The sequence below is a fragment of the Leucopleurus acutus genome, assembly GCF_964270905.1.
Source record: "Leucopleurus acutus genome assembly, chromosome: 19".
In the NCBI taxonomy this organism is placed as follows: Eukaryota; Metazoa; Chordata; class Mammalia; order Artiodactyla; family Delphinidae; genus Leucopleurus; species Leucopleurus acutus.
The window spans coordinates 27,606,876-27,631,511 of NC_139161.1; the positions used below are offsets into that span (position 1 = coordinate 27,606,876).

At 35.6% G+C, this 24,636-nt stretch overlaps 1 protein-coding gene across 4 annotated transcripts in view; it reads left to right on the forward strand.

Annotated features, from left to right (window-relative positions):
• The window catches only part of BCAS3 (BCAS3 microtubule associated cell migration factor), a 574,807-nt gene that overhangs the window by 112,086 nt on the left and 438,085 nt on the right, over positions 1–24,636 (forward strand). For 3 of the 4 annotated variants that reach the window (XM_082859916.1, XM_082859918.1, XM_082859917.1), the window contains exons 8-9: positions 15,830–15,937; positions 17,933–18,009. In XM_082859916.1, the coding sequence (XP_082716042.1) occupies positions 15,830–15,937; positions 17,933–18,009 (185 nt within the window). Of the gene's footprint in view, positions 1–14,177; positions 14,208–15,829; positions 15,938–17,932; positions 18,010–24,636 lie in introns of those variants that run through there. The other variant, XM_082859919.1, reaches the window with a different exon arrangement.

The following is a 24,636-nucleotide window of genomic DNA, read 5'->3' on the forward strand; positions in this document are numbered from 1 at the left end:
GTGTACAAATAATGATTTTCTTGTGCTTTAGTAAGTCAAATTAGAAGAATTGATTTAGAACAATATAGGCACCTTCTAAAAAATATATAAATGCAAGGGCTCAGATTTTCTGTTGTCATTTTAAGTATGAAGAAGGGAAATATCAGAAGTAATAAGTTTTTACACATATCCTTTTCTAAAATATCTTTTGGTAAGTTTTGATATTCCTTGATTTTGAGAAATAGATTGCATATAATCTATTAGCTTTAGCTTGTTTAAATTTCTCAGTGTGTCTCACTGAGAATGTGTGCTGTAATGATCTGTTGGCTTCTTTGACATGTTTATTATGTTGGTTTGTATTGATTTCATACGCAAACTTCATGCACATTGGTGAAGTTTTAGGGTAACACTGGAATAATAAAACCAGGTACGCTTTTATGCAGTAGAGCATATTTGATGTCTGTGCTTGCTTGGCAGAAGTTGGTATAATTAACATCTTTTTTGTGAATTGAACCAGACTTAGTGCTCTCATTTCCAGTATCCCATGTTTTTCAGTTAAACTATGGTTATATTTATCTGTTAATATGCAAATGATTCTGTATATGCTTTGTTTATCATGACAGATGAGCATTTCACAAATTACCTTGCTTTCTAGGGAAATAAATTCAAGCAAGATTTTGCTTTGTTTTTGTTTGGAGTGTTATTGCTTCTGCCTTAAAGAATATACAAATTTTTCTTAGTATATTATTTTAGTTTTCAAAGTTTCTTTACAATATCATGACTCAAAATTAACTTTTTTTTTAGGGAACTGTATTTATGATCCATTTCTTAACCATTAAGTAAAATTTTAATTTTTAACTTAACTTTTTTGCCTCTGTTTTTCGGTATCCCTCTGCCAGTGGTTTCCCTTATGGAGGAGTATGTTGTCCCTGAAAAGGAAACAACAGGTTGTAGTAGAATTTAGACTCCCTAAATTCATATATCTTCAAAAATTATAAAATAATGAACAATTTATTAATTTTCTGCTATTAAGAAAAACTGATCTTCTTTTACATTGGGGATTACAAAGTAAGATTTTATTTATTTTTTAAAAATTTTATTGAAGTGTAGTGATTTACAATGTTGTGTTAATTTCTGCTGTACAGCAAAGTTATTCAGTTATACATATTTCTTTTTCATCATGATTTATCACAGGATATTGAATCTAGTTCCCTGTGCTGTATAGCAGGACCTTGTTTATCCATCCAAATATAACAGTTTGTATCTGCTAATCCCAAACTCCCAATCTTTCCCTCCCCCAATCCCAAAGTAACATTTTAGTATCCTGAAGTATTAATTTCAAAGAATACAGTATAATAGTTGTACTGCAATTATGGCTAATTATAATATTTACTTTGTGAATAGCAGAGGCAGATTTATTTGTTAGAATATATTTCACTTGTACCTCATTACTCTAGTTAAAACCAGTTGAGAGGTTTTAAAATGTTCTAATTCTTATTGATATTTATTTTGGGGGGAGGTAGATCCTTAGATTTTGCATTTTTTTTTTAACATCTTTATTGGAGTATAATTGCTTTACAATGGTATGTTAGTTTCAGCTTCACAACAAAATGAATCAGTTATATATATACATATATTCCCATATCTCTTCCCGCTTGCGTCTCCCTCCCTCCCACCCTCCCTATCCCACCCCTCCAGGCGGTCACAAAGCACCGAGCTGATCTCCCTGTGCTATGCGGCTGCTTCCCACTAGCTATCTACCTTACGTTTGGTAGTGTATATATGTCCATGCCTCTTTATCGCTTTGTCACCGTTTACCCTTCCCCCTCCCCTAGATTTTGCATTTTGAAGAGATATTTGACAGGTTGACAAACTTGTCCTTTGTGTTATTGGGAAATGAGGCTTGATCATCTCATCTCTTGGAGATTCAGAGGATTTTGCTCTGTTCTTGAATGATTGCACTTTGACCTTTTATCTACTGAAAATTTTACTTTTCTTAGCAGAAGTCAGAATAGTTGAACTATTTAGATTTGGATGGTAAACTCGTATTAGAAGGCATATATATTTAATAAACAGATGGAGTAGAAGATGACAGATTAGCTGTTCCAAACATTCATAACTTTGTTTAAAGCTCTTTTATTTCCAGCAGAGTACCTACCATACCTCCTACTTCACTGGAACTTTAATCCAATTTATTTGGAATTGCCTTAGATAACCATACTTATATATTATAAAAATACCTACTCATGTGTAATGAGTATTTTATTATTTAATATTTATTTCTTTAGGGGAGATGACTGGCAGACATTTGTTCTTCCTTGAATATGTTCAATCTTTTTAAAAATGACTATTCAAATATGTTGAAAAAATATGAATTTAAAAAATACATGAAGCACTATTACAGCTGAAAGGAAAATAGAGAAATCAACAATTAAAGTTAGAGATGAGGAATCCTCTTTTAGTAAATGATGCAACTAGGAGATAGGAAATCAGTCAGGATATAGAAGATATCAACTACAACATCATTTTGACTCACCTGATATTTATAGACTACTATATCCACATACTGTACATACAGCATTGACCAAGACTGACCATATGCTGGGTGATAAAGCAAGTCTCAAAAACAGAGTATGTTTTATAACCACAGTGCAGTTAAGTTAGAATTCAGTAATAAACATCTCTCTGTAAAACCTGTACAGTGTTTGGAAATTAAACAATGGGTAAAGCAGAGATCAAGAGAAAATAGAGCAGATTTTGAATTGAAAGACTGAAAAAACACAGCATATGAAAAATGGAATGTAACTAAAGCAGAGACAGGGATGTTTATGCGCTAAATGCTCATGTTTGGAAGAAGGAAGGTCTAAAACCTTTCACCTTAAGCATCTAAAAAAGAGGAGCAAGTTTACCTAAAATAAGTAAAAGGAAGAAAATAATAAATGGAAATTAATGAAAGGAAATGGACAAACAACAGAGAAAATCAGTTACGTCAAAAACTAGTTCTTTGGGGGCTTCCCTGGTGGCGCAGTGGTTGAAAGTCCACCTGCCGATGCAGGGGACACGGGTTTGTGCCCCGGTCCGGGAAGATTCCACATGCCGCGGAGCGGCTGCGCCCGTGAGCCATGGCCGCTGAGCCTGCGCGTCCGGAGCCTGTTGCTCCACAACGTCTCGGAGAGGCCACAACAGTGAGAGGCCCGCGTACCGCAAAAAAAAAAAAAAAACAAAAAAACTAGTTCTTTGAAAACATCATTAGTAGGACTGATTGAAAACCACACAAATCACCAATATTAAGAGTGGGCATTACTACAGATCTTATGGTTATTAAAGATAGTAAGCAATGTCAGGATCACCTTTATCTTTGAAAGCTTACATGAAATGGACAAATGGAAAATAACTTTGTGAAAAGTTATTGGTAAGTAAAGACCAGTCAGTAGAATAATATTGCCATGGAGTAGTTCGTAATTGTAAATAGATATTTCACAATTATTTCTATAAAGAAAGAGTACAAAACAGACATACAAGAACTTAAGGAAGACAGGGTGAGATAATATGAGAGACATGACCTATGGGAAGAACCAGAAGGACATAGCTCCACAAATTCATCGTAGAACTGACAAAGAAATTAGAAGGTGGAGAAGGAAGACTAGACAGAAAACTGAATAAAATGAGAGCTTGAGCAAAATGGGAAGAAAATTAGAACATTTGCATATTTCCCAAATAAGAGAAGCAAAGTAATGCAATGGAGGAAATGTCAAACATCAGAATGTTTAATCCCAAGATATATTATTGTAGAGTTCCTATATTTCAGGAACTCAGGCTCACTTCATATCCCCCTCAACTGAAGCACATACCTAAAAGACCCCTGAGAAAGACAGTGTAAAGCAACCCAGTTACACTAGAAGTGGAGAACTATATTTCAGGGGTCAGTAAAGGTGTCTACCCCCGCCCCATTTTAAATTGATTAATTTGGCTGTGTCGGGTCTTAGTTGTGGCACGTGGACTCTTCGTTGCAGCATGCAGGCTTCTCTCTAGTTGTGGCACATCGGCTCAGTAGTTGCAGCATGTGGGCTCTCTAGTTGTGACGCGTGGGCTTAGTTGCCTCACGGCATGTGGGATCTTAGTTCCCCGACCAGGGATCGTACCCATGTCCCCTGCGTTGGAAGGCGGATTCTTAACCACTGAACCAGCAGGGACGTCCCTACATTTATATTTAAATTTATGATCCCCTTTGTGTTATTTTTTGTATAATGTATCAGGTTTAGGTCATGGTTTTTCCCTATTCTTTGCTACTTCATCATTTTTTCAAGATATTAGCCTTAATCCATTGAATTATTTTTGTACTTTCCTCAACACGTAAAGGTGTTTTTTTTTTTCCGGTACGCGGGCCTCTCACTGTTGTGGCCTCTCCCGTTGCGGAGCACAGGCTCCGGACGCGCAGGCTCAGCGGCCATGGCTCACGGGCCCAGCCGCTTTGCGGCATGTGGGATCTTCCTGGACCGGGGCATGAACCCGTGTCCCCTGCATCGTCAGGCGGACTCTCAACCACTGCACCACCAGGGAAGCCCCAAAGGTGTTTTGTTTTGTTTTGTTTTTGCCATGTATGAAGTGCTCAGCGGACTATGTGGTCTCTGTGGTTGAGTTGGCAACTACTCAACTCAACCATAGAAAATAAATAAGTGGGTGTGGCTATATTCCAGTGAAACTGGCAGTTGGTGTTGGATTTGGGACATAGTTTGCTGATCTCTACCATACCCTAAAGTTTTTGAAAATTTTTTTTAATAAGTTTATTTATTTTATTTTATTTTATTTTTGGCTGCGTTGGGTCTTCGCTGCTGCACTGTGGGCTTTTCTCTGGTTGCGGTGAGTGGGGGCTACTCTTTGTAGTGGTGGGCAGGCTTCTCATTGTGGTGGCTTCTCTTGTTGGGAGCATAGGCTCTAGGTGTGCGGGCTTCAGTAGTTGTGGCTGGCAGGCTCTAGAGTGCAGGCTCAGTAGTTGTGGTGCACGGGCTTAGTTGCTCCGTGGCATGTGGGATCTTCCCGGATCAGGGCTCGAACCCGTGTCCCCTGCATTGGCAGGCGGATTCTTAACCACTGCCCCACCAGGGAAGTCCCTTAAAGTTTTAAGTATTGTATTTAGGAATAGTTTTTAGTGGACAAAGATTATTTAGGCATAAATGAAAAACAGTATCATAAATGTATAAACTGTGTAATGTTTATATTGTTTATATATGGATATATGAACTAACCTGCAGACTTTTTTTGTTCCCTGTAACATCTCTTCATAATTTGAATTTCCATTGCATTTGTTTTTCGCTGTGGTATTTTTTTTTTTTTTTTTTTTTTTTTGCTGTACGCGGGCCTCTCACTGTTGTGGCCTCTCCCGTTGTGGAGCACAGGCTCCGGACGCGCAGGCTCAGCGGCCATGGCTTACGGGTCTAGCCGCTCCGCGGCATGTGGGATCTTCCCGGACCGGGGCACGAACCCGTGTCCCCTGCATCGGCAGGCAGACTCTGAACCACTGCGCCACTAGGGAAGCCCTTCACTGTGGTATATTAAACATACTTGTATTATAAATTTATTCTCTATCCTTAAAAAAAATAACTAATATTTTTTGAAATCTCCATGAAGGTAGAATATTTCTAACTCATCTTCATATTTAATTGCAAATAATAGAATCTTACATTAAAAAAATACAGTGTATTACCTCTTTGCTTCTTATGTAGTATATGACCCTGTTGAAGAACACCTGATTCCAACCTCAATTTTACATTACCTCCTGTTTTCACGTGGAGACTTTACTTCTCCTTGCCTGGTTACCTCCCCATGTAAAAGCATTGTTAGTACCACTCTCTCAAATTGTAGTGGTGTTGGAAGGTTTAAACACCCAGTGTTTATTCTGAACTTTGCAAAAGAAAAATGTTATTATTAACTAGGCTAATCACAAATTTAGTCTTTAATATGGTTAAGTTTCCATTTTCTTGGCTTTTTCTTTTTAATTACTTAATAAAAAAACGCCACCAACTGGCTTTTGTTCTTTAGCAGCTGGATAAGAATACAAATAATGTAATACTATCAAAAAGTTTCCTCTTATATTTAAAGGATTAGCTTCAGTAACACATGTTGAAGGTTGTGCAGCTTTTTCCCATTTAAAAATAAGTGTTTCCATGCTTCTTGCAATTTGTGGTAGATTTAAGATGTCTTTGCTATTTTGTGTTTCACTTATACATGCATATTCTTGGAAAATGTCACTTTCTCAAATACTTTGTTCCGCTTTTCCTAATTTTGGTTCAATCTGTTAAATATCATGAATAAAAATAATAAAAGTCTTTGTAAAGGAAAATGTTATTAATGTTCAGAATTTTCAAGTCATAAAAGCCATATCTCACATTGCTTTAACGTGATGCTTATTGTATTGCATTACAAAAAAACTTTTTTTTTCAATTTATTTATTTATTTATGACTGTGTTGGGTCTTCGTTGCTGCGTGCAGGCTTTCTAGTTGTGGTGATCGGGGGCTACTCTTCGCTCTGGTGCACGGGCTTCTCACTGCGGTGGCTTCTCATGTTGCGGAGCATGGACTCTAGGCTTGTGGGCTTCAGTAGTTGTGGTGCACAGGCTCAGTAGTTGTGGCACGTGGGCTTTAGAGCACAGGCTCAGTAGTTGTGGTGCACGGGCTTAGTTGCTCCATGGCATATGGGATCTTCCGGACCAGGGATCAAACCTGTGTCCCCTGCATTGGCAGGTGGATTCTTAACCACTGTGCCACCAGGAAAGTCCCCCCAAAAACTATTTTGAAAACATTGTCCAGGGTAAGAAATGGCTATGATTCTAAAAAAATATATGACTATTAAGAAAAAAATTAGTATAAAAAGTAAAAATAGACTCTGTGACTCTGTGATAGAAAGTCATAAGTTTAGGGGATTAATATATATTATTTGTGATTCTTGTTTTCTATCAGGCATAAAAGATAGTTTGCATCTATCTAATACAACATTTTCAATCAGTATTTAAATTTCAAAGATAAAGTGTAAGGTCACCATTATCATTCTTCCATTATTCTAAGTCTTCACAAAAAGCCCAAGATACCTAGGTCATTCCTCATTTTCTACATGCTAATAACCTAGCATTTGACATTAGAAAAGGGATTATTGAATGTTCTATGGAAATATGTACTTCAATAGGAATACTTAACTGCACATACCTAAAGATCTTATTTAATTTCTATTCTTTGACCATTTCATGCTCCTTGCTCCATTTAGTGGTTCATTTGATTAGGTCTCACTATATTGCTGACTTTTCCCTTAAATAGTAATTGTTGGATCTGAAACACACTGTCAGAATATTTCTCAATGTTTACAACATGTATAGTATTATCTGTATATAAAACTAACTGAAGTCATGGATTGACAGTTCTGACAGTCACTCAACCAAATTATGTGGTTATGTATTTTTGGTCAAATCTTTTCACTGTGTAACCCCGATTAAGAAAAAATTACTGGTATAACTAATGAAAATTAAAATAACTTTTTGATTAAAAGTACTTAATGCTTAGCATTTTAAAAGTTTTATTATTTGGAGACTCTCTGTTGTCCTAATAAAAGTATGTTGGCTTAATAAAAGGTTATCAACAATTTTAGTGTGTTACAGAAGAACCTGAGAAATGGAAGCCCACTCAGATTTGTTTCAGAATAGTTTATAATAGTAAAAATTTATTTAAAAGTGTATTAGTTTAACATAATTGTCTATATAGTACTTAAAGGAAAGATATTAATTTGATAGATTGAAAGAGTAAACAGTAAATCATGACTCTAGAATACACTGCTGAAATTTAATATTCAAATAAGTAAGTGAAAAGGCAACTGAATGTTATTGAAGGTAGTAGTAGATCTTTTTACTGTCTCTGTAGATTTGCTTTTCCAGAACGTCATATCGTTGGAACTTATTTCTTTTTAAGGCAAAATAATATTACATTGTATGTGTATACGACAGTTTGTTTATGCATTCATCATTTAAAAGGACATATGGGGCTTCCCTGGTGGTGCAGTGGTTGGGGATCCGCCTGCCGATGCGGGGGACGCGGTTCGTACCCCGGTCCGGGAAGGTCCCGCGTGCCGCGGAGCGGCTGGGCCCGTGGGCCATGGCTGCTGGGCCTGTGTGTCCAGAGCCTGTGCTCCGCGGCGGGAGGGGCCGCAGCGGTGAGGGTCCCGCGTGCCGCAAAAAAAAAAAAAAAAAGGACATAGGGTTGTTTCCACTTTGTGGTTATTATGAATAATGCTGATATGAATATTCATGTACATGTTTTTCTGTCGACATATGCTTTCATTTCTTTTTTTTTTTGGCGGTACATGGGCCTCTCACCGTTGTAGCCTCTCCCGTTGCGGAGCACAGGCTCAGCGGCCACGGCTCACGGGCCTAACCGCTCGGCGGCATGTGGGATCTTCCCGGACCGGGGCACGAACCCGTGTCCCCTGCATCGGCAGACGGACTCTCAACCACTGTGCCACCAGGGAAGCCCCATGCTTTCATTTCTTGGTATACATCTAGGAGTGGAATTGCTGGATCATATGGTAATTCTATCTTTAGCTTTTTGAGGAACTGCCACACTGTTTTTCACAGTAGCTGCACCATTTTACATTCCCACCAGTAATGGATCAGGGTTTTACTTTTTCTGTATCCTTGCAAATACATGCTCCTTTTCAATTGTTTTGTTATAACAAACCTAGTGGGTGTGAAGTAGTATCTCACTGTGGTTTTGATTTGCATTTCACCACTGATCAATGATTTTGATAATCTTTTCATATACTTGTTGGCCATCTGTATATCTTCTTTGGAGAAATGTTTCACATCCTGTGCTCATTTTGTAATTGGGTTGTTTATCTTCTAGATGTTGAATAGTAAGAGTTCTCAATATACTTTGGATACTAGACCCTTATCTGATATATGATTTACAAATATTTTCTATTGTCTTTTAACTTTTTAAAATAATGCCCTTTGATACACAACAGTTTTAAATATTGATGTAATATAATTTTTTTTCTTCTGTTGCTTGTGCTTTTGGTGTCACATCTGAAAATATTGTCAAATCCAAGATCATGAAGATTTACCCCTATATGTTCGTCTTGTATAGTTTTAGCTCTTATATTTAGGTCTTTAATACATTTTGAGTTAATTTTTATATATGATTTAAGATAGTAGTCCAACTTTTTTGCATGTGGACTTCAGTTTTCCCAGTACCATTTGTTGAAGATACTTGGTACCTTTTTCAAAAATTAATTGATCATAGATGTATGGGTTTATTTCTGGACTCTGAATTTTATTCCATTGGTTTATATGTCTGATGTCAGTAACACAGTATTTTGATTAATGTAACTTTGTTGTAATTTTTGAAATCAGGTAATGTGAGTCCTCCAATTCTTTTTTATTTGGGACCTCTTACAACTTCATTTGTTTTTAGGTTGGCTTTTCACTTCTGCAAAAGCCATTGGAATGTTGATAGAGATTGCATTGCTATTGTAACTAGAACTGCTTTCTTAACTTTTTATTTTGGATTGATAATTGCTGGTTTATGTATGTTGATCTTGTACCCTGAAATTTTCCTGAATTTATCAGTTCTAGTACTATTTTATGAATTCTTTGGAATTTTCTATATATAGCATCATGTTGTCTGTGAATAGAGATAGTTTTATTTCTTTTCCAATTTAGAAGTTTTCAGTTTCTTTTTCTTGCCTAATTGCTTTGGTTAGATCTTTCAACACAGTGTTGACTGTAGGCATCCTTGTCTTGTTTCAGATATTAGCGGAAAAACATTCAGTCTTTTGTCACTTAGTATAGTGTTTTGCAAATGCCCTTTATCATATTTGGAAGTTCCCTTCTGTTCCTAGTTTCCTGTTTTTTTTGTTGTTGCTGTGGTTTTTTTTTTTTTTAATTGTGAAAGGGTGTTGAATTTTGGCAGATGCTTTTTCTATATTGGTTGAGATGATCATGTTGTTTTCTCCCCCTTTCATTCTGTTAATGTGATGTTGACTGTTAAGAGTTTATTATTTAATTCCACATATTTGTGACATGGTGATTATTTGATATGCTATGTTTAATATCACATATTCATGAATTTACAGTTTTCCTTCTGCTTTTGATTTGTAATGTCATTCCAGCTTGGTTAGAGAGATTGTCTTCATTGTTTTTAATTTAGTGAGACTTGTTTTGTGGCTAACGTAGAAGAAGAATGTGTATTCTGCCATTATTGGGTAGAGTCTTCTATAGGTTTGTTGAGTTTAGTTGATTTATATTGTTAATCTTAAGCTGTGTTCATTTTTTTTCTTTCATTTTTTTCATTCTGCTACTTTGATGTGTAATTTCACTCATCTTATTTTCAAGTTTGTGAATTCTTTCTTTGGTCTATTCTGATATTCAGATAGGCTTTTGAAACCTTTAGTGCCTTTTTTATTTTAGTTATTGTACTGTTCTGTTTTATTAATTCTATGTGGTTCCTTTTTCATAACGAACCAGTATCTTTATTGATATTTTCAATTTGTGAATTCATCTTTCTCCCTTATTTCTTTGTCTATAATTTCTTTTAGCTTTTTGAGCATGTATAAGACAAGTTGATTTAAATTCTTTATATAGGTTCTTCAGTGTCAGTTTCTCTCAGTTTATTTTTGTTCTTTGTATGGGCTATACCTTCCTGTTTCTTTGTGTGCCTTGCGATTTTTTGTTGAATGGTGGACTTTTTTTTTTTTTTTTTTTGTGGTACGCGGGCCTCTCACTGTTGTGGCCTCTCCCGTTGCGGAGCACAGGCTCCGGACGCGCAGGCTCAGCGGACATGGCTCACGGGCCCAGCCGCTCCGCGGCATGTGGGATCTTCCCGGACCAGGGCACGAACCCGTGTCCCCTGCATCGGCAGGCGGACCCCCAACCACTGCGCCACCAGGGAAGCCCTGGTGGACATTTTGAATATCATAATGTGGCAACTCTGAACGTCATATTGTCCTCCCCTCCCCAGGGTTTGCTGTTTTGCTTGTTGAGGTCTGCAGCCACACACTGTTTATTGACTTTTTCAAACTCTTTTTGTAAAGACTGTGTTTGGGACACTCCTTTGAGTGTGTAGTGATACCATCTACAGCTCTGCTGTAGCCTTTACCTCTGGCTTGAGCAGTCAAAAGCTCAGCCAGAGATGCAAGACTAATGTCTTCACAGTTCTTTGTTGAGCCGGCATTGGCTCTGGGTATGTGTGCTGTATTCTAGATTCCCTGGTATATCATTCAGTGTACACACACGCATATACAGAAACACACATGTGATTTTCATTTCAAGGAATTGGCTTATGTGACTGGGCTGGCAGGTAAGAAGTAGAGTAGGCTAGCAGGCTGGAAACTGTCAGGTAGAGACTGATACTGCAGTCTTGACGTAGAATTTCTTCAGGATTATGAATTTTTATAAATTGAATCTCTATATTCAGTTTTTTAATCTGCTATCTTTCATTTCATCTCTTATTTCTTCTTCATTCTGGAAATTTTTCGAGGTTTGTCCTATACAGATTCAATTTTCTGAATAAAACTTGGACTTCATTAAAATTACATACTCCCACTCTTCAAAAACACAGACTGGGATGGGAGAAAACACTTGCAAAACACATATCTGATAAAGGACTGTTATCCAAAATACACAAAGCTCTTAAAAATCAAAAATAAGAAAATGAACAACCTGATTAAAAATTGGGCAAAAGACCTCACCTCAAAGACAATATACAGATGTCAAGTAAATATATGAAAAGGTGCTCCATATCATATGTCATCAGGGAAACAACACACCTGGCCAAAATTCAGTTCACTGAATATATCAAATGCTGGTAAAGTGGAGCAACAGGAGCTCTCATTAATTTCTGGTAGGAATGCAAAATGGTAAAACCACTTTGGAAGACAGTTTGGCAGTTTTGTTCAAAACTAAACATACTTTTACCATAGTCAAACAATTGTCCTGCATAGTATTTACCCGAAGGAGTTATGTCTGCCCAAAAAACTGCACACAGGTGTTTATATCAGCTTTATCCATAATTGCCAGAATTTGGAAGTAACCAAGATGTCCTTCAGTAGGTGAATGGATAAATAAAATGTGGTACATCCAGGTAATGGAATGCTATTCTGGACTAAAAGCTATCAAGCCATGAAAAGAAAGGGGGGAAACTTTAAAAGTGTATTACTGGGCTTCCCTGGTGGCGCAGTGGTTGGGAGTCCACCCGCCGGTGGAGGGGACGCGGGTTCATGCCCCGGTCTGGGAGGATCCCTCATGCCGCAGAGCGGCTGGGCCCGTGAGCCGTGGCCGCTGAGCCTGCGCGTCCGGAGCCTGTGCTCCGCAACGGGAGAGGCCACAACAGTGAGAGGCCCGCGTACCGCAAAAAAAAAAAAACACAAAAAACCCCCAAAAAACCCGTGTATTACTAAGTGAAAGAAGCCAATCTGAAAAGTATACATACTGTATGATTCCAACCAAACAACATTCTGGAAAAGGCAATACAGTAAGACAGTAAGAAGATCAGAGTTCGCCAGGAGGGATGCACAGGCAGAGAACAAAGGATTTTTAGGGCAGTGAGACTATTCTGTATGCTACTGTAATGTTGGATATATGTCGTTATAAATTTGTCCAAAACCCATACGATGTACACCACCAAGAGTGAACCATAATGAAAACTATGGAGTTTGGGTGATTATATTGTGTCATAGGTTGTAGCAAATGTTCCACTTTGGTAGGGGACGTTGATAATGGGGTAGACTATGCATGAATGGGGGCAGAGACTATATGGAAAATCTTTGTACCTTCCTCTCAATTTTGTTGTGAACCAAAAACTGCTCTAAAAAATAAAGCATATTAAAACTTTTTAAAAAATGTGATGGGAAGGATTACAGAGAAAGTAAGAAATAATGAAATAGGCAACGTACCTAGATGAAAACATTTAGTGTTTTCTTCTTGGGTTTATCCTCTATGCTATAGTTTCAGGATTTGCTTTTAGGAAATCCAGTTTAACTATTTTGTTTTATATTTAATTTAACCTTTTCACTTTCAGTAATGGAAGTTTTAAAAAATTTTACTCTTTAAATAATTGTAGTCAACTCTCTTCACGGAAATGAACTGTAAATTCCATACCTTTGGCTCTGGGAGGACTAGTCCTTTGCTAATAAAAGCTTTATAACTTCCTTTATGTGTATAGGTTATGTATACAGCAGGTAACAGATTGCTGCAATGCAAAAATTTTCAATATATGTCCTGGTTCCTCACTATAAAACAAGTTACATAGGTAAAGGGAAGGTCAGTTAAGGAGAATTTGCATTCATTTCTATTATATATTTATCGTTAAAAGTACTAAATGACTTTATATTACCCCTGTTGATATTTATGTGTTGGAAAGGCAGTGGTGCCTGGGCACAGTTTAGAGTCCTTTAACCAACGATTTAATAATACAAATTACGTCATTTCTGCTTTTCTTTCCAACTCTGGTTTTGCTTGCAATAGATTCAGTTACATTCTAAATTAGATTCTCTACATTTCTATGCGAACTTTTTTTCCTTAAAGTATTAATTAGGTTTTATCTTAAAGTGAAGTCACAATTTTAGGTTTAAATGTCAGGCGCAAACCTGTAAAAATGTTAACCCATTTGAGCTCTAGAAATCTAATGAAGACTTCTGTATACAGCTTTTGACACTGCTTGGTGTATACTAGAGTACAAAGTAAAAGCTCGTTTCTATATTTTAGAATAACACACGTCCTTTCTGTTATGGGGCATGCATTCTGCTGATGTTATAGAAAGCTTTCTCATCAGCCTACCCATGAGGAAAATTAAGATTGTCTTGCTGTGTCCCAGGGAAATAGTCAAGGCTTTTAAAAAGAGAGAAAATAGAGAACAAAAGGATATGTCAGGCGTGTACACACTGTGTTATTGGCAGATAGCATGACTCCTTTATGAATGTGTGACTTTCTGAAAATTCTGATTTTAAAAGAATTATCTTTTTCTATTAGGCATTGAATAAGAGGTTTTTTCCATATATAAATAGAATTTTTAGGTCTACCAAATCTTGTTCATTCAGCTCTAAACTGAGCCTTCACAGCGTTTGTTTTGTCTACTTCTATTGAAGGCTCTCTGCAGGAAGAATCTCAGTTGTGACATTGTATGGATGCCAGTGAAATGATCAGAATTCAAGTTTCTAGTGTACCGTGGCTATAATGAGCTGCTAATTGAAGGTGACAAGCTGTTTTTTCCTTCCCAGTTGGTCTGGCAAAATGTTAGATTTCGTTCATTATTAACTCATTGCTTCTCAGCAGAGGACTGGATTAATTAGTTGGGAACATTAAGAAAAGAATTTTTGCCTTGTGTCAATTTTAGAGGTTGAAGTTCAAGTTTTACTAGATTCTCTCCCATCTCCACTTTCACCAATTGTATGCACTTGTGTAAGTCCCTAGCACAATCAAGACTCAGCAACATTTCTGTCGCCCTAAAAGTGGCACCCATCATGCCACTTTGTACTCTGTAGCTTCTCTCCTTTTCTGGTCCCTGGCAACCACTGATCTGCTTCCTATTTATTTTTTTTGGCTGCGTTGGGTCTTCATTGCTGCACGCGGGCTTTCTTCTCTAGTTGCGGCGAGCGAGGGCTATATTCTTCTTTGCGGTGCACGGGCTTCTCATTGTGGTGGCTTCTCTTGTGGCGGAGCTCAGGCTCTAGGTGCGCAGGCTTCAGTAGTTGTGGCTTGCAGGCTCTAGAGCGCAGGCTCAGTAGCTGTGGTGCACGGGCTTAGTTGCTCTGTGGCACGTGGGATCTTCCTGGTCCAGGGCTCAAACCCGTGTCCCTTGCATCGGCAGGTGGATTCTTAACCACTGTGCCACCAGGGCAGTCCCAACTTGTTAATGTTTTTGTTGAGGATTTTTTATGTATATTCATGAGACATATAAATATATCGGTAGTTTCTTGTGAGGTATTTATTTTTGGGATCATGTGTTACTGGCCTCATAAAATAAGTTGGTGACTCCTATCTTATAAAAGAGTTTGTGTAGAATATCTAAACTTTTTTGTTTAAATGATTAGTAGAATTTACAAATGAAGCCATTTTTAAGGATTTCTTTGTAAGAAGTTTTAAATTATGAGTTTGGTTTCTTTTATAGATACTGGAATCTTCAAATTATCTATTTCAAGGAATTGGGTTTACTTTTTTCTTTTGCTTACTCAAATTTTGTTTCATTGATTTGTTGTATTTTATTCATTCCCTCATTCCACTTTCATTTGATTTAACTTGCTCTTTTCCTACTTTCTTAAGGTGAAAACATTGATCTCTTCATCTGTTCTAGTATGAAGGAACACGTCTTTATAATTTAAATCTTATCATTTAGAATGCGTATTTATGTACATTTTAGAAAGAGGTCTCGTTTCTGATAGATTCTTGATTAGGGTTGAACTGTATCAATCTACATATTAACCCTTATATTAATGGTTTGTCTTTTATTATGGGTTTGTCTGTGTATACATTGCAATTTGTGTTACTAGGTTTTATACTTATACAATCAAATTCTCACAAATAACTGCAGCTTTATTTCTTTCTTGTAGTAATTTCTTATGCACATACCTTCTATACTGTGTTGAGTAGAGTGGCCATATTCTTCAAGTGTTCTTCTCTAATCCCTGATTTTAGGGTGAAAGCTTTCAGTATTTCATCATTATGCAGTTGCTAATTTTGTTGATTAAAGTCCAAATCAATTTGCTTGTATTATGTTAGTAAGAAAATTTATTGCCCCTCCCACCTGTTAAAACATAATGGCTTTTGTCTTTATTTATTTGTTTATTTATGTATGTATTTATTTATTTATTTTTTAGCACAAGTCCACCTTACTGTTGTGTGGATTTATATTCACTTCGTACTGGGGAGATGGTCAAGTCCATTCAGTTTAAAACACCTATCTATGATCTCCATTGCAACAAAAGGTAAGCAATTTTTCAGGTGTTTCTTGTGCAAGATAACATACCTCCTGTGCACGTAGTGCATTTCCATTATCATTGACTTTGATATAATAATAATAAAAAAGTCACAAATATGTCTTCGGAATTCTGCCAAATATAAGTAGCTCTTAAGATTTCTTAATGTTTTCAAACTTTTTGTCTTGACCCATTAGTGAAATAATGAAATGGAAAAGAATAAAAGTGCCTGAGCAAACATATGAAGGTTAAATATTGCTTTGAGGAACCTTTTTATATGTATAACATAACATTTTATATATAACTTTTTGTTTAATATATGTACTTCTGTATGTTTACTGGTTTATGATGGGAAATGTAATTTTCCTGTTAGCATTCATCAAAACAAAGCTTATTTCTGAAATGTAAAAAAGGCTTTTAAATATTCTTATTTTTTTGCACTTCACAATGGAGCTAAAAGAGGGACCAGCTAGATTTTTCCTAGCCCCATGATGCTAAATGTCTTATCAATGTCATGGCTGCAAATTATTAATCTCATTAAAGAGCAAACACATGGAAAACAAAAAATAAATTTTATAATAAAAGACTCTCAGGTTAGATTTTAAAGAGATATTTCAAAAGTGACTCAGAAAGTTTGAATGTAAAAGGAAGGGTAAACACATACCTGACAAATACAAACTAAAAGACCAAGACTTTGATATTAATGATAAAAATATTTGAATTCAGTACAAAAATATGAAATAGGACAAAGAAAAGTTCAGTGATAGTGTGTAATTCATAATGAAGATCTAGTTATTATGTATATTTAAACTTAAAATAACATCAAACAATTATATATGACATAGGAGGTATACTCATGTTATTTCTGGGATAATGTAATTATTCAGTGATATATTAAATTATTAAAAGTTAACATTTTGGGGCTTCCCTGGTGGCACAGTGGTTAAGAATCCGCCTGCCAGTGCAGCAGACATGGGTTTGAGCCCTGGTGCAGGAAGATCCAGATGCCGCGGAGCAACTAAGCCCGTGTGCCACAACTACTGAGCCTGTGCTCTAGAGCGCACGAGCCACAACTACTTAAGCCCGTGTGCCTAGAGCCCTTGCTCTGCAAGAATAGAAGCCACCGCAGTGAGAAGCCCGAGCACCGCAATGAAGAGTAGCCCCGGCTCGCCGCAACTAGAGAAAGCCATGTGTAGCAACGAAGACCCAATGCAGCCAAAAATAAATAAATAAATAAATAAAATAAATTTAAAAAATCAACATTTTAAATGGGTGGATCTAGTAGTTAAATATTTAACAACAGTTGTAAGGAGCAATACTCTAAAATGTAGTTTATAAAATAACTTCATTTCAGATACATTTTAATTCTGAAAATTTATAACTTTTCCCTAATTATTTATAAATCTTGAACTTTGGGAGAAATACAGATTCTGATTAATTTTAATATTTCAATAATCAGAAATGTCTCATTTACACTGAATAATAGTTATCTGAGCTTCCTTTCTCCCTCCCTCCCTCCCTCCCTCCCTCCCTTTCTCCCTCCCTCCCGCTCTCATTTTGGCTCTTGTGTTGGGAAATTCAGCAATCATTTTAAGTGCCAGGTTGTATAAATCCATTTTATGTTTAATTCCATGACTTTGAGCCAGCACTGGAAAAACACTTTTAGTAAATAGCCAGCAGTTTATTGATTTCATACATTCTTAATGAAGATAGGTTCATTTGATTTATAATGAATGAAAATGAAGTTTTATTTTGAGGTGTAGTTCTCCTGTGACTTTTCTTCCTTTCATCTTGTCTATCTTGATCATATTAAGGATTTTGTGACTGTATTTTGACATTTAATAAGCAGATGTTTCTAGCCTATATGCTTTAAGAAGCGTTTGATTTTTAAAAATTCCTTTGGTATATACTTACTTAAATCTAGATGATTTAACTTATTTATAGTTCAGTTTATAGAATTTCACATTAACATTTTCTTTTGTGGTTTTTTCCCTCTAATTTTAGGATCCTTGTCGTAGTATTGCAGGAGAAAATTGCTGCCTTTGATAGCTGTACTTTCACAAAAAAATTTTTTGTCACAAGTACGTATCAACTTGATTTATTTCCTATCATATGCATTGAGTTTATACTACTTACTTGATAGAATCAGCAGACTAATTGGAATCATAACATCAGTATTTCATGCTTATTCAGTTACTGTATTTTTATGTTTCTGTGATGTCTTATTTAGTAATATAATTTTATGGTATATGTGTTCAACCCACAGTGCATTTTCTTCATATTACTGTGGAAGCCTTGTTGTATACCTCAGCTTTTCCTTATATATTTTCCTTGAGTCGTTGTGATTAATTTAGATTTGTGTAGCTACGTTGTTACTTAATTAACATAACATACTTGTGGACATAACTGGATTATCATTCATGAGGGAAATGTGTCAGTCTTTCACTCCTTCTTTCCCCCACCTGTCACAACTCTGCCTGGATTTGCAGAAATAAGCCTAGATTCTGGATCCAAACACACACACACACACACACACACACACACACACAGACACAGTCATACAGAGAGAGTGATTGTTTGATCAGTTGATCTATTTTTTAAAAAATTGGCCCATGCAGTTGTGGGAGCTGGCAAGTCCAAGATTTGCAAGGCAGTCCAGCAAGCTGGAAATTCCAACAGGGTCCTTGTCTGGAGTTAGATTTTTTTTTTTTTTTTTTTTTTACTACAGCCTAGTAAAACAATAGTTTTCACTCTTTCGTATTTTAACTCTTAACACTCACCATCAAAGCTATAGCTGTTTTTTCAGAGAATCTGTTATGTGTATGCTGCAGAAATAGTTCTGTTGGAACAGAGCTCATTTTTGTTATGTGTAGGGAATCCCAATCATACTGTTGCATCTCCTGAAATATCAGAACTATTTACACACTTACTCATCAGATGTTAATCCATGTATTAAGCTCTGAGTAGGAGACATTATTCCTTTCTGGTTAGAGCTCATGTTCTTGTTAATATCTTGCAGTCTATATGTTATTGCATACATTATATAATATATACTATACTATATATAACACATGAATAATTCATTGTAATATATAGTTTATCATTTTGTAGCCTATGAAGAAGAATACAACTCACCTCCTTGATCTTGTAATCTTTTCTCTCAGAGATCTACAGAGATAATAATGGAGATCATGTTCATTGACATATTTTTGTTTTATCACAAGTTTACACCATTTACAAATTTACATTAGTATCTCTAGCACCTAGGACATTGGCTGGCACAATGTAGGCTCTCTATTTCTTGAATGACTATTTCTTGAATGACTGAGTACATTAACCCACTTATCAGTCAGTTATTTCATACTGATCAGAAATTTACTGATGTTTTAGTAATCATTAAATATAGATTACCAGGAAGGATCTTTTATTGTTTTATCTATAAATTAAAAGTTTTGGGGGAGCATACATTTGAATAACATCTTCATTCAAAAATGTAGTATATATATAATATAGTAAGCTTTGAAAATTACATGGCCTGTTTTAGCATATTAATTCTTACAGATCTTATGCGTTAATATATTACCTTATAATTATATCACTCACTATTAAAATTGAAACAAGTAGAGAAATAGAGGAATCATGTATGAGTCTTTCCATTTCTTCCAGGTGTGTGAGCTACAGAGGAGTGAATTAGAGCAGAGTATGAATATTTCAGCCAGATTTAGATGCCAGTTTTTCCTGAGTATTTGTCTTTACATCTTATCAGTAGTCTTCTGTTGTTTATCGTTAATCAAAGATATGTGTGTGTTGGCTTCTGCAAAGTTAGACATCTCTGTTGCAGGTCCATTTTAATTTTATACTCACAGATAGCTCTTGCTGCCTCAGCTGAGTGTTAAATTGGGGAGAACTCTCAAATCATTATTTGTTAAGATAGTTTATTTAAATGACAATATATGTTTTGAAATTTAAACCTTATTTAAACACTGGGCTGTACGGCGCTGTGCATGTTGAAAGTAATATTACACTTGCCAATAGATTTCAGTTTTCTTCTCTGTAATAAATGGTAGGGTATAAAGTCAGTTGTCACAGTTACTAAAGAGAAGTTAATATATGTAAGTAAGTTACTAATGGAGAGTTAATAATATTATTATTATTCTTTATCCACTAAAAAAAAACTAGCATAAATAATAATGCTAGTTGTTTTTAGTGGATAAATAAACCTTATAGATTTTTCATTGATTAATACCCACTATAGAATTTTAAAAGAAAAAATTAAACTTTATTATAAAGAAAGAATTAAAATAATTAGATTTGTGTATTTCATAGTTAGAGTCAAAGGACATAGGCTTTGTAATAATTTTGATACATTGGAATCAGAATAGGCTTTTCACAATACTCTGTTTGTTGGAGAAAATGGGCAATGTATTATTTATATTATAATAGTAAATATTATATTTATATTATAATAGTAATTTTTAAGCTTAGATGATCTAATTAAATTTTGCATAAAATCATGTAGATATAACCTGTATCTTTAATTGTTTCTATCTATGTATGAGTGAAATTTGTCTCAACCAGCATGTCTGTTATTTAACTAATGGGTGATAGAAATGTATTTGTTTCAAATAAGGACCTACAAATAAGAAGATTTAAACAAAACCCTATGCACTGTAGGCTATAATTACAATTTATTTTTTAAGAGAGTTTTGTTTTTGCACATTGATGATTTTGCAGCTTTTCTGGGAGAGTATTTTGCAGTCTGAGATTTTGCAATAGAAGAATTTGTTTTTGGAATGTCCTGACTTGGGTTAACTTACAGAAAGTACCTAAAGCCCTTGAGTCAATTGGCAGGATCAATATAGAAACTGGCACATTACAGAAATTTCATATTTTCATGGGATTTTACTGTACTTTCTCAATTAAACCATTTATAGTGGAAATAAGAGTGAAAATACCTTTAAGCAGAAGAAGAGAGTCTATAGTATGTATTCTTCTTACTTTTCAGTCTTACTTGAAATCATGAAGTTCTGTAGAAAGATGAATTTTTAGTCATATTAAAATGGTGAAATGAACCTTTGATTTTCAATCATTTTGCTTATTTGATAAACATTAGTCATTTAGTGATATGGCAAAAATATTGCATTTTATTAAATTACTAAAGCCATAGATATACCATTTCATTTCCTATGAGTGTTATTTTTTTGATGCCTTTTTTCTTTTTTAAAAAAAATTTATTTATTTATTGGCTGCGTTGGGTCTTCGTTTCTGCGCACGGGCTTTCTCTGTTTGCGGCAGGCGGGGTCTACCCTTGTTGTGGAGCATGGGTTCTAGACGCGCGGGCTTCAGTAGTTGTGGCACGTGGGCTCAGTAGTTTTGGCTCGCGGGCTTAGTTGCTCCACGGCATGTGGGATCTTCCTGGACCAGGGCTCGAACCCGTGTCTCCCGCATTGACAGGCAGATTCTTAACCACTGTGCCACCAGGACAGTCCCTAAATGTTATTTTTTAAAAAAAATTTATTTGGGGAAATATATACAGTTATTTAAAGACGGTAGTATAATGAACCACCATGTATTTATCATCTAGTTTCAATAAGTACCAACTCCTGGACAATCTTTTTCATTTATACCCTTCCCAAATTATTTTGAAGCATATCCCTGACATATAATTTAATCTATTATCTATATTTAAATGATAAGAACTTACAAAATCATTATTTCTGTATTACCAATTGATCAAATAATTTAGCGTCTAAACTCTGAGGTCTTTTGATTGGAACAAAGGCCTTACTTGATGTAACTGTGGTCAACAAGTGTAAACTTGTACATTCCTTCCAACTGAACTCTCAAGGTTTTTGGCATACAAAACCTTCTTTATCAAAATCCAGTGTCCTTGCTAAATCTTTATCTCTACAACCCATTTTCATGCTGCTTATGCTACATTTTCTTGGAGCCACTCATAAATCTCAGTTCTTTGCAAGTGCTCTGTTTTCCTGCCTGAAATGGCCTTTTCACTAGCAGTCTCTCTTTCCACAGTGACTTAATCCTACATGTCTTTCTAGCCCCAGTGTAGATGTTAGTTCTTATATGATGTATTTCCTGATCCCCTTAGTTTAAGGAAGCCTCTCCTTCTTCTAAATCCCCAAAGATAGCAATTCCCAAAATCTATCCACAGAACAGTAGACCTTCAACATGCTGTGTAAATCAGGATGCCCTGGTCAAATAAACTTAGGAAATGCTGCCTTCTATTGGAGGATGCCAGTGGTGATTAGCATTTTAATCTGTTTAAATTTATTTACTATATTTCAATATTTCCTAGATTTATTAGATTACAGACCTCTTTTTTTACCCAATACCCTTTGGGAATGCTTTTATAGTGTAATTTTTCCCTCTGTTAAGACACTTAATTTCTATGTTATTGTATGTGTCTTCTGTCTACTTGTTCTGTCTTTGCCGCTATATAGTAATTTCCTTGAGAGCGAAGTTATTCATCTTGACTTGGATTAAGGAAGTAGGTCCGTCATGCAAGGTATAATATATCCATTTGTTCTAGCTAACTTAAAAATATTTCTGATGCTTATTTTTGGTTCTTACAATAATAAAACTCAATTTGCTAAAGATGAAAACATTTATCACAACTATTTCTACTTTCAAAGCATCAGTGGTTCTTTTCCAAGATGTTTAGCTAGCCAAAAGCGTTGAGAATGTAGTACAACTGTATCAAAAGTTATCAGATGAGGAAGAAAGTTATTCATATAGGATCAGTAGTCATCTCTAGAGAAAGTGATATAGGTTTAAACTGGGAATTATAAATTTGGTGGGTATTTAAAGAAATGAATATATGAATGCATATATGAACAAAGTTTCTTTCTCATGTTGGAGTTAAGTACACAGCTTTTCTGAAGTGTGAGTTTATTTGAAAATTATACCTTTGTAGTGATCAGCTCTTGAATATCTCTCCAGTATCTGGAGTATTGTTTCCCCTTTCAGGAGCAGGAGCTTCTGTTTTTTAAGCCTTTAGGAAGCACAAAATATCAATTGAGTTTGATAAAAATGAGTGTGCTTTTTTTTTTTTTTACACGTTAATATTGTTTTAGGATCTTTGCCATATAGTCCCAAATGCTTCCCTCTGTATTGCTGGATTACTGAACAGTTGAAACAAGTATTATTAAAATATTAGTCTCATATTGTGTGAATTGTTCATGTTAGGAAGAAGAGATCTGGAAGGATCACTAGTGTGTCTAGTGTTGCAGTCAGGTGCTTTATAAGTGGCATGCAGCAAGTCCTGGTCAAGTGGAGTGGAGCCCACAGTAGTGAATTTTCAGTAATTTCTGATTCATTAGGATTATCACTTATTCTGTGACTGTACTGCTTGTAAAATGGGTCTCGTGGCTTGAGGATGCCATGAAGTCTGTTTAGTATGGATTTCTTTAAGTCTGAAATGTATGTTAAATGTTGAAAAATGAGGTAGTATAAAAGTACAACTGTCATTTCTTGGTGATAAATGATGGAAATAAGTGTAATAAACTATGTGTTAAAATCCAGTGATATCTTTTGAAGATAGATGTCTAGTATCGTTGTCAGAACACACCTGCGTAACCTGGAAGGGGGTATGAGAAGGGGCTTTTGGGATTCTATAATGTCCTGTTTTTTGTTTTGGATGCTGCTTTTATGCACACATATGTTTACTTTGTTGACTTGGGTACTTCTTTATCTATATTATATTTAAATACATAGTTTACATTAAAAAAAGAGTCCAGAAAGCATCAAGAACAACAAAAGTTGTGATTTCTCTCCTCACACTCTGAATGCCGTTCATTGTAGCATTTCACAGCAGATCTCCCCAAACCCTTCATCTATAATACTCTGGCCAATAGTAGTTATATATCTCATTTCATACTTCCATTTTCTCACCATTCTTAGTTACATATTATTTTACTTTACTTGAAAACCCTATAAACCAGATTTATTCAAGGGTTGTTAGGTTCGTGATATTGATGATATTTAACGCATGCTTGTATGAAGAAATTTAGCTTCTTTTCTTTGAAATACAACTTCACCTTAAGGGATTTTTATCAACATTTTGAACAAAATTGAGCAAGACTTAATATTTAAAATCAAGGAACACATGGAGCCATTTCCTAACTTTAAATAAGCTTATTTTTCCCTAATTTTTGCAACCCCCACCCCCATCCCCATTCCTTTAAACAGACTGAAACTTTTGGCAGGTGGAAAGAAGCATGGTATAGGTTATGTGTGTTTCTCTGAATTTGGGTTATTCCATGCTTGTAAGCCAGTTTTGCTTGGGACAGTGAGAAGTACAGGATATAGGGATTGGAGGACAGGGGAGCTGATAGGCATACTGAGAATAGCATTCGTGGTAGCCCATTTAGTTTTTTTCCCCCATTGATTGGTTTCTAGTTATTAAAGAATTAGTACTAAAGCCCATGTAGAATGACAGATTCTTTTTTTTTTTTTTAGAATGACAGATTCTTAATGAGGATATTGTTTTGTTCATGCAAGCATTTAATTTCTAAAAGAGTTTGAAAAGCTCTTGTGTAATACAATCATGATTGCCTAAGTTGTGTATGAATACAATGATGAGACTGTAAAATAAGTAGAGACAGCTGTGTCCATCAGAGAAAGCACCATGGGAATTTGTGCCAAAGGGTGGAAGGGTCAGGTAAAGAGAGCTGATAGAGAACTGGAAA